Below are 11433 nucleotides of genomic sequence, written 5' to 3' on the forward strand. Positions count from 1 at the left end.
ATTATACCACCAGATTGTCCTTGAAAATAATAATAGTCATTATGTATTGCACACTTAGTATGTGTGAGGAACTGTTCTAAGCATTACCAGTGTGCTTAATCTCATTCAGTCCTTCACAACAACCCTTTTAGGTTGTGTAATTCTCACTTTACAGATGAGAGTACTGAGGCCCAGAGAGGTTAAGCAATTTGCCCAAGGTCACAGAGCAAGTAAGCTAAAGGGTCATGATTTTACTCCAGAGGCTGAACTCATAGCCACTATGTTATATTGCCTCCCCACCTTTGATGTGAAACACCTTCAAGTTGAGGCTCAAAGGGGCAAATACAGTATTTATCCCTCTAACAGGTATTTATTATGCTAGGCCATTCTGACTCAGTGTACATCAAACTCTGAAAAGCAAGGTCAAGTGAGAGCAATATAGGATCAACTAGCACCTAAATGGAAATCATATACCTGAAAATAAAGCAAAGGTCTCTCCAGGGCTGGCCCTTGCCCCCTCCCTACAGCTTTCTGACTGTCTGCCGCTCTAAGATGGATGCAAAGCCATAAGTCTCAGCCTGCAAATGAATTTCAGTGGAAAAAGACAACCCTCATCTGGTGAGTCACACTAAGGCTTACCAGGCTTGATTTCTCATGAGACTGTACCAAGAGGTTCCTTCTTCACCCATGCAGCTCTAGACTTTCCTAAAGCTCCGTGTCTGCTGAACAGAATGTAGTGGATGCAGCACCATGTCTCCCCCCAGAAACACAACTTTCATTTCCTCTAGGTCATCTTCACTCAGAACACATTCCACAGAGAAAACTGCCAGTCAAATGTCTGAATTGCCAGATGGTTGTATGTGTCTACAAAACTCCCACATCACTTGTCTGGTTCCAGCTGCAACAAGGACCTAGGTAGAAACTTTTTTTCCTAAAATACACACCCAAAGAAGATCTATTTTTGTAGACTCCATGATAGGTGATGTAATGCTGTGGGAAAACATCTGGGTAGGGGATAGACTCCAATCTTAGGTTTCTACAGAGTTAGGAGAGAAAATCAAATTTTAAATTATTTTTTAAGTTATGAAAGTTTTTTAACCAAAATAACACAATAAATCTGTATTTGAGAAAGATAATTGCACGTCTCTTTAAAAACTCCCTCCCTACCTCCTCATCAAAACTCAAGGTATATAAATTACTCCTTTCTTTCCTCAAACCACTACACCTTTGGGATAGCACAGTTTTAGGGATACTATCCAGTGCAAGGCTGAAGAGTGGCAAATTGATGAAAACTTAAAGTAAAAATTAGATTATAATCACTACCATCAATTTATTCAATACTCAACTAACACTTACTGAACCCTTTGCTGTGATTGGTACTGATTTAGTGCTAAAATTTTTTTTAACACTGAAACTAAAATGTGATTGAGATAATAGAAAAGTCTGATCCATTGGGTAAGGCTGGAAGGGCATGAATTACTCCTGTTTGCTTAGCATCTACCAGGGTGACTGATTCATACTACAGCCTCTCATTTCTCCAGGCCTAAACCCATAGCCCCAACTCAGGATCTCTTCCTGGAAAAGGCACAACAGAGTGACTAAGTAGGTAAAAGTTCTTTTGCAGAAAATTCTCCTCCTTGCCCCAAAGAAAGAGATATTTAGAAATTTCCACTCTGTAGCACACACTTTGAGGTTCCAAAGGATAAAAACACACTCTTTTCAACCACAAATGCCACAACTTAAATGGCATTTTAAAAAAATTTTAAGGCATTTTAGCTGCTATATAGCAATACGTCATCCTTAGGTCTGCAGCTCATTTCTCTTTAGGAGGGGTAAAATGGCGCTGGGAGATGTTGCCGAACCGTGTGAAGAGAATATTTAAATCCAAAAATTATTGTTATTTTGGTGTTAAAATCGTGTGGGTTTTACAATAAAATGTAACATCACTCCGAATCTCAAGTATTTATAAAGAGTACATTCCAACATGTGTTCTGATATTTTTTGACCAGAGCGATGTAGTTAAAAAGAGTTAAAAATATGAAAATCCATCATAAAAATATAACTCTATTAAGTGTATTGTCACTCCAAATCCCGAGTATTTACAAAGACTCTATTTCAAAGTGTGCCAATATTTATTAACCAGATGGGTGTAGTTAATAAGGGTTAAAAATAAGAAAAACCAATATAAAAATATAATTCTATTTTTTAGTTTCCTCTTCCCTGCCTAATGAGGAAAAGGGGTGGGGAGGGAAAGCAACTTTTGTTATTTGGATACAATGTGTGTTTTTTGTTTTCAAACAAAAAAGGGCCACCAAATAATCAACCTGGGGCCACTGACCGGAAGGCAGCCCCGGAAAACTTCCCGTGGGAAGAGTTCCAGAAATTGCCCGGACATTAACGAGCCCCGCTGTGTTGGCTGCGAGCCTCAGACGGTCAGAGGTGACCGCGGCTCGCCTCGCCCGAATACCAGCCATCCTGCCGATTCACGAACCCCGGGACTTGGGAAACATTCCCCGGACTTGAAAAGCAAGACGGACGGGGAAAACATTTCGAACCTACGTGAGAAACCTCAAAGTCCTCGGATGCCGGTGGCGACGCCAGATCCAGATGCGCGCGTGCACACGTCCATGCCCCCGGCTCGACGCGCCCTGGCGCCCTCCGCGCTCCCTCCTCCCACCCCCGCCTCGCCCCCCAAGCCCCCTCCCCGCTCAGTGTCCCCTAGCCTCTTCACTCCGCTACCCGCCCATCTGCACCTCCCGCCGTGTCCCCGATCGCCCCGACCTCCGCGTGGGCGCGCCCCCTCCTCGGCCACAACCCCTCCCAGCCCCTCACCCCGACCCCATCTCTCTGCGGCTCGGACGACGTACAGGAAACCGGCCAGGGCTCGGTTCTCAGTGCGACCTCGGGGCGCTGGGCGTGGAGGGCGGGGCGGGGCGGGGTGGGGGACCAGGCGGTCCTCGGGTCCCGGCCGCGGGCGGCGGCGGCAGCGCCGTGCTCGCCCGGCCCCGGGGTAGCGCCCGGCGTTCTCCCGCAGCCTCCGAGTCCGGCCGAGCGACGGCGAGGTCACCAACATTTCTGAAACCACTTGAACGCCATGTCCGTGGCGGAGGCTGGGGGTCCTTTTCAAGTGAGCCAACGGGACCCACTCTGTGGTCCTTCCTCCCCCCTCGCCGGCCTCGCGCCTCTCCGCGCCCCCTCCCCCAAACGATCAATTACTAGCCACCCTTCTGCCGGGAGCGGCGAGGGGCTGGCTGGCGGCCGCGAGGAAACGGCAGCCCGGATCACTTCTGCATGACAATTGATGGGAGGGAGGGCGCGAGGCAAGGAGGGAGGACGGCTGCGGTGTCCGTTTTCTCACCATGGTGATTAGGCATTCCGGCCGTGCGAGGAGGCAGCCGCCGACCAGAGCGGCGCGGCGTGGAGCGAAGGCAGGGGAAGAGCGGGAGCTGGAGCGGGAGCGAGCCCAGCCGCCGGGCGGGCCAGCGGCGCGCCGAGCCAAGCCAAGCCAGGCCAGATGGCTCTGCAGCCATCAGGGACTGCTCCCGTCCAGCCCGGCCCCACTTTAGCTGTGCAAACATTTCTTTATCCCAACAAGACAATTAAACCCAGCAGCATGAAAAGGAGTCTCCATGACTGTTGGGAGTGAACAACCAGAAACAACCACACACATCACAGGAGTTCTCGCCCCCTCCTCCCCCACCCACCCCAGATGGGGAGGGAAAAGGGACTCCGCGAGAACCCGGGGAGCAGCTGAGCCGACAACCGGGCTAGGTCTGGGCAATCAGTACAGAGGGCACCATCTGACCCATCTTTCTGGTGACTTCTGCACCCTTTCAGAGTGGTCATCTGCTCCAGCTACAATCCAGAAGTTGAGCCTGGTGACCTGAGAACCGCCCCAAACATTCTTCCCAGCAAGAGCAATTCTCCTAAAAGCCCAGATCAAGGTCCCTACCCAGAGGTAGTCCTGGGTAGTCCCAGAGCCCTTGGGAAGTAGGCCCCCTAACACCACCTCCACGATGTGGCCAGCCCTGCTCATTCCAGGCTGCCCTGGGCCTATGTGGGCTCAGCTGATTTGATTCCTAGGACATAGGGTCTTCAAGGATACGTGCCATCGTAAAGACACATCTCAGAGTCAAAATACCATCTCTCCTACTCAGGGCTTTTCAAATTTGAATGACTTCGAATATCAAAGATGAGAGCAAAGCAGAACATCTGGGAACTGCTGTGAGCCACAGGGTTCCCTGCCTACCTGTGAATCTGCCTGACCACAGGGAAGGGCAAAGGAAGAGGGCCACCTGGGGTCAGTGCCCAGTGCCCATCTCTGAGGTGAGCCAGAAGGCAGGGCCCGTCATCACTTCCCAAGGGCAGTTCTGATCCCTCTCAGCCCTCAGGGTGAGCATGCATCCTAGCCAACTCCAATTGCTGTGTCACCCAGACAGGAATTGGGCACAGGAGTGGTCTACAGAGAACAATCAGGAAATGCACATGATAAGAGCCGGAGTGCTAAGGGGGTAATAAAGGTATAGATTCTAGCACAAGGCAGCAGAGAATACTTATTTTCCCTTTTGTTGTAAAGTTTCCTTAATGAGGAAATGTTTATCTTAAAAGCCCTGGGAAACATATCTGTAGACACTTCATATGTAAGGCACACGTGGACTATTCATAATTGGTCCATAAATTTTCACCTCATTTCCCTGGACAAGGAGCCTTGGAGACGGGTTCAGGGCATGACAATAAACAGGAGTTACCTCAGTCCCCTTCCTGGGGAATCATGCATCCTCCACGAATGGCTTCTCACAAAATACTTCTCCCTTTTTCCAGGGCACATAAGTCAGTCCTGTTGAGTAAAGGCTTCTTTTTTCCATAGAGCCCAACACCTACCTCAGGAATCACCTGTGATGCCAGGTAGATGAACAGGCAAGCAAACTGGAATCATCTACTAGGAGAGACAATACTTTACCCAAATAGCTACATTTCTTTCTACAAAAATGCATGTTTAATCACAAAAGAAATCCTGCCTATCAGTACCCAGATTTAAGGAAAGAACACGTGCGCATTACACCATGTCTGCAGGCCCCTCTTTCAAATGCTCTCAGATGTGGACATATCTGCATATGGATGCAGTGTGTGAGCAGGGGGAGGCTGCGAGAGTAAAAACTGTCAGTGTTTCCACTGTAAAACTGATGTTTTTCATTGACTTAAAACTCAGTCATAAAACTTCTACTCTAAGTAGGGGACACACACACCCATACTCATCCCACCCCCCAGTAAACCCCTAAAGCTACATGCTTATTTAGGAGTTTTACTGTCGTACTTAATTAAAACTTTTTTTACATTTTATGAAAAAAATTTTATTCATATGAAGAGAACTGAAAAATCAGTCAACCATATCAAAGATTAACTCTAAATTTTAAGAATTACAAAACCTAAAATATACAAGGTTAATTTCTGGCAATCTGGGCAAAAGCCACTGTATCCTATCACTTTGCTCTTTTGAACACTTTCTATCCTCTCTCTTCTTGCCTCCCCACCCCCTCACTGCCCCATCTGCCCCTCAAGCTCTCCCCTTGGAAGCAGTCTTGTATACTGTCACTCGATTATCTGAGAAATATTACTTATTTCAAAACGGTTCTGTAGGGAGGACCTGAAAGGCATCTAGTGGGAATAATCAGGCCTTCTAACGGCCCTTAAATATGTATTTACATAAAACAGACCATAAATATTCCGACACACGTCGGCATATGACAGGAGCCAAGAAAGCTGCAGCAGACTTTGTCATGGTGCCTCTTCGACCCTTCCTTACAGAAAAATGTTTCCCCAGCCTTCCAAATACTCAAAATCAAAAGCACAAATGCTCCCCAGTACAACCCTGTGGAGGCTGCTACCCCACCCAAGGGAAGGAAAGGAGAAGGAAGCACAAATCCAGGGTTATCACAGGGTAACAGTCTCCTATTCACTTTGTACCTTTATTTCTCATTTAAGATCAGTCACAAATGCAACTCTAGATAGTAATGTGAGTGGACAGCCTACACTCACAGACACGCCTACAGGTCTAACGTTTGTGTAAGAGAAAAAGGAGAACACAAAATACTCATTAAAGAAAGGATATTTTAAACAAAAGGGGAAAGGGCTCCAATTTATACAACACTACAGTTTGAAATAAAGAAGTTTCCCCACCCTTCTGATCAGAATCTCATTAATTTCAAGGTCAGAATTCCATTTCACTTTGGGAGACAGACTCATTTAATTTTTCTCCACCCAGGCGTATTCCTGTGTGAGGGATCCATCTCCATGGGGGATGGCACCCCTACACAATGCAAACCAGGCAAACAGAAGAGTTATGGCTTTGACACTCAGAGGGGAATGGATATCCACAGCTATGAGTGCTGACCTGACTAACAAGCTTCCTCCTGCTCTGGGGGTCTGAGACAGGTTTGGACTAAAAAATGGAAAAATGGAGACAAGCTGGATTTGTTAGGAGAGAAGAAAGGAATCTTGATCTCCAGGTGTTACTCTGGGGCATGTTAGTTTTAAGAGGATTTCATATTCAACCTGTGTTTGGAGGAAAAAGGAGCAGAATCTGTCACACCCGAACCCAGGACAGTTTTGGCCAGAGGTCAGGTTAGAGCTCGCCTTTATCCTTGCACTTCGACAAATGAAAACTAAACTACACTAAACTAAAACAGACAGACACAACGCCAATCCGTGTTCAGCAAGTATATTCCCAAAGCAGGATCAGCACACACACACACACACACACACACACACACACACACTCACACATCAGCTGTACAGAAAGGGAAAAGGTGGAATAGGAGCTAAAGCAAAAGAGAGAGAGAGAGAACATGGGCAGTTGTGCTGTCAGATAGCAGCCTTCTCCCTTAAGTGGAGAGGTCTTGGGCTTACAGCCGCTGACATAAAAGACACACTCGCAACATATTTCAAAACCAAAGAGCGATGGATTTACAAGGCAGGTTGATTTTATGATGACTTTTATTGAAAAGGTACGCTGGGTTTAGGCAGATGCCTTTTAGCGCAGGAAAGTTAACACAGTGCCTAATTCAAGGAGACAGCCTGAGGAAGCAGTGCCGACAGGGGAGAGAGCTGCAACGTCTCTATTACTCTCCTCGGCATCATAAAGAAAAGAGAAAAAAATGACATTCGTGGTGGTGGTTATAGAGAGGACGGGAGCACAAAAAAATAGAGAAGAGGGGAAAGCAAACCTCAGATGTAGTTTTCTTAAGAAAATAAAATGAAGCCAATCTTAGAACAAAGGATTGGGTGGAAAAACACCCTCAGTTCATAAATGCTCACCAGGCTTGAAGAAAACTGCTCTGGGGGGTCTACCCATAGTCCAAAAGCTTCAAAACACAATTATTTTCTGATTATATTAGAGGCGAAGATGGCAGGGTTCAAACTCTCCTACTCTACAAGTTCCAAGTAAAGGTTTAGCCCCAACTATTAGTGAGCGTAGCTGGAGCCCAGCGAGGCACTTGGAGAACATGACAGAGCTGTTCCCTAAGCAGAAATTAATAATAGTTGGGAGCATCAAATATGGAGCAGCCACACAGGCCAGCTGTGTCTAGTCCTAAAAGGGAGCCCCAGGATAAGCACCCAGAAAACCTGTTAAATCCCAAGAGAAGTCGACTTTCTAGCCTTGCGATTGCAAGGAAAACACAGCTGTTTGAAATGCTTTACGGTGATTGACGACACCTTTGTCCTTCTCTGAAAAATAGCCTGATTTGGAGTAGGGCTGAGAGTTGTGAAAAATAAAATCACGTGGAGTCTGCTGGATGTGATACAATGGAAAAACTAAAAAAATAATACCGAGATCAGAGAAACATAATGAGGATAGCAAAGAGAGGAGGGATGGATGGTTTCTTCGAGGCCCCCAAATTCCCTAGGAACCTACACTTACTAATGAAATGACACTCACTCCTGTCCATATACAGCACCCCCTCCACTCCAGAGTCCCCAGAGAATAAGCCAATCGTGCCCCGGAGGGAAGGGCAGTGCAGGCCAATGTGCCTCCGGCTACCTTCAGGAAAACATTTCCTACAAGAACTATCAATGCTCATTGACAAGAGACAAGTAAATGTCAGCACTCCACAGCTATTGAATGGGAGGGAGTCGGCCCTTCCCATTACCAGGAGCATGAAAAATGCCACCGACCTGTTGAATCCTATTGTAAGGCAGGGCTTACTGGGGTTAGGGGAGGGCTGCACCAAAGTACTTACATCTGTCATTCCGATCCTCTGGGCTAGATGAGGCTTCCCGATCCGAAATGAGGCCAGAGACAGCAAAAATCTTCTTCCCAGTGTCGTCAACCTTAAGTGAACCGGGGGAGCTAGATGGCAGCTGTGTCCCAAAGTCATATTCCTTGCCATCTGCATCTGAGAAGCGCAAGTGGGGAGACTCTGTGTCATGGCAGTTTTTAAGTCGCTTGGCCGGCGTGAAGGCTGACTGATAACTCTCCCGGTCCTCAGTGGAAGCAAAGGGACGGAAGGCCCCCACTCCACTATGATTCAGCATACTGATTGGGGTGCAATCTAGATTTGGGGGAGCGAACTGAGGGTGGAGGTGTAGTAAAGAAGGGGGAAAATCACGATTGGCAAAAGCGCCCGGCACCCCACCTTGCCGATGGTACATAGAGGCAAAGGTGTAGGAACCATTGGTGAATGGAATATGCACGTCCTTGTCTACCGAGACAGGTACACCGAAGGGTCGTGGCTGCTGACAAGGGATGGAAGCATCACGGCTAGCCTCAGCCGTGGACGCCAGGACCATCAGTGCTGGGGATGCCAGCGGGTTGGGGAGGTAGGATGAGTTCTCCATCTTGAAGGCTGCCCGGTGTAAGTCCATCGGAGTCTCTTTCTATGGCCGACGTCACACGAGAAGCAGTCTTCCCTGGGAGGGAGTGGCACCTGGGATCAGGGCAGGGAATATTACTGGGGAATCATCCCCTTCTAAGACCTGCGGAAACAGCAAAGAAGAAGAAAGAGGGGGGAGGAAGGTCAGGGGGAGGAAAGAAAAGCGAAACCCCCAGCGACCGAAACACCATCCTTCTGGCTTACGGATGCTTTGGGCCAGAGACACCACAGGCCTTAGGAGCCAGTGGGCAGCAGCATCAGACCATTTTCATTCAGGAAAATCAATAGACAACTTACTGTGATGTACGCGTAGCTGACTTTGGTCCCTACACGTTCCGGGTGAAATGCGCCTGAGCCCAGCAAAGGAAAAAAAATCATAAAACCTCCAAATACAATATTCCCTGAGCAAATGAGCTTTGGAAGGCCAAGTCACCCAGTAGATTAGGTGGGGGTCTATATTTTAAAGGGCCTGCACCTGCATACACTGCTCATGGCAGGCCTGGTGTTCAAACAGAGACCAGGTTCTACTCATATGACCCCCCGCATCCGCATCCTCTCTTCGTCTTCCCTAACAATGCCCTGAGACTGAACAATCCCTAAGTCAAGCAAATCTAGATCATGAACACCTCCACGTGTTAGCTGGTACAAATTGTACATGTGGATAAATCACACACATTGGCACATACATAAACACACATCTTCATGTATCATCTAAGACTGTTTCCAGAAAGAAGTACTATGTGAAGAAACAACAGCAGCATTATTTTCGATCCACACCCCTCCCTAATCATATAGGCTTTCTCTTTTCTGAGAAGGAACAAAACCTTCATCAATCAAGTGCCTGGCATCTCTGGCAATATTTAAAAACATAACGGGTGCCTTTGACATATGTTCTCTGGAAGCGTCTGTCTTCCAGGGGCAGCAAAGAACTGACTGGTAATTTTAGTTACTAATGCACTCACTCTTAAGTAGATTTGTAAACTGCCTTGAATTTGCCGTCGACATTTAGAGCAAAATGTTAACAAAATTTCTGACTTACTTTCCTCTGCTTACTGGCCCAGTCAGAGTTGATGTCCGCTAAAGACCCCTGGAACAAATTGGAGTTCAGAAAGACTTCTTTCAATTTCCCTTTTAAATTTAGGTTGTACATTTTCATAGCCACTGATTCTGTTTCAAAATTTATTTTGAGTAGGGGGTGGGAGAAGGGCTGTATATGAAAGTCAGAATAACATAAGATGAATACTAGGACTTATTAGCTTCAAAAATGTACACTAAATAAAAACTTAATGAAACTCAAAGGGTAACCAAAAAGCACCATCTGCTAAAAATCATAACCTCTAAATTGAGAGCCATGTCTCAAATAAAATTTACCCCCTCCCTTAAAAAAAAAACACCCACCTAGATAAAGGAGTATCTCGATATTCCCTCAAACAGAGTGACCTCAGTTAAGCAGTAGATGAATCCTCCGGCTTAATGCAGTGCATAGAGAGTATTTCCTTCTCCCATCCTGTAGCAGACATGTCAATGACTGTTATTAATTGGGAAGATGAGTGCACACCATCAGGCTGCTTCCTCATTTGGCATCTTTCCTTATAGACATCATTGCTAAATTACCAGATTATGTATCTCACATTAACGGATTTTTCTCTCTCCCAAATTTTAAATAACTTTCCTGTCAAGTTACAGCAGTGCAGGGAATGATCTGCCAAGGACAGCCAGTTAGCCTGACAAGTCTGGGAATCCTGTTCTTGGCTGTTTTCAAGTCAGATTAATGGTCATACAACATGGATGCTCCGAAAGTGGGTCCAGGGCTGTTCCAAGGGTTCTAAGCAGCTCCTCACAACAGAAATAACAAACTACTTGTCTGTCAAACAAGCAATACTATATGGGGCAAGCTGGAGAAAAGGGAAAACATAATACAGTAGGGGTGAGGGGAAGGATGTTTTCCCCCCCAAAATAACCATCACCCAGAGGATTTGCTTTTTATTTTTACTTCCTGGATCACCTCATTATCTTAAATGAGTTTAATAAATTAGTAATCTGGCAACAGCACTGGACACTCCAACAGAACACAGTGAATCACTCAAACCTGGTTATTCATTTGAAACTTCATTATACTGAAAATAAATCAACAATATTTTCCCAGGCCACATCTCTTTTACTCCACTGTGTGGGCGTTGGTCTCTGTGGGGGAAGGGGGAGTGCTTTTTTTCTTTTCCCTTTTCTTTCTTACACCCTCCTCACATTAACAACTTGTATAGATGAGGCTTCAGCAGACCACAGTCATTATGAAAATCTATAGTTAATACACTCCCAATGTCAAAATGTCATGGGTTTAAACACAGAACCCCAAATAAGAAAACTGACCCTCTTAATTAAAAAAATATGGATTGTAAGATAATCAGCTTGATGGAGCATTTGGGTGACTGTAAAGAACCGGCCAAAGGGAAAGTAAGTAACTGTTACTTTTCTGCCTCTATGCTGATTTTTTTTAATTTAGCACTTCGTGCAAATCCAGATTAAAATAACTCCAGCTATTGATCTGAGCAGTGGAATTGACATTAATTTTAGTTCACTTCTCACT

At 46.1% G+C, this 11433-nt stretch overlaps 1 protein-coding gene across 1 annotated transcript; it reads right to left on the reverse strand.

Moving 5' to 3' along the window:
* Nucleotides 1-8187: 8187 nt before the first annotated feature.
* LOC114485969 (E3 ubiquitin-protein ligase RNF220) lies at nt 8188-8894 on the reverse strand. Its single transcript, XM_028488033.1, has one exon. It carries the CDS (start codon nt 8839-8841, stop codon nt 8188-8190), a length of 654 nt encoding a protein of 217 aa, XP_028343834.1. The 5' UTR covers nt 8842-8894.
* Nucleotides 8895-11433: the final 2539 nt, after the last annotated feature.

This window comes from Physeter macrocephalus, chromosome 3, assembly GCF_002837175.3.
Source record: "Physeter macrocephalus isolate SW-GA chromosome 3, ASM283717v5, whole genome shotgun sequence".
NCBI classification, from domain to species: domain Eukaryota; kingdom Metazoa; phylum Chordata; class Mammalia; order Artiodactyla; family Physeteridae; genus Physeter; species Physeter macrocephalus.

Bases quoted from the DNA above. Each gene is read 5' to 3' on its own strand.
- LOC114485969 (XM_028488033.1), bottom strand. From the start codon at position 8,841: ATGGACTTACACCGGGCAGCCTTCAAGATGGAGAACTCATCCTACCTC.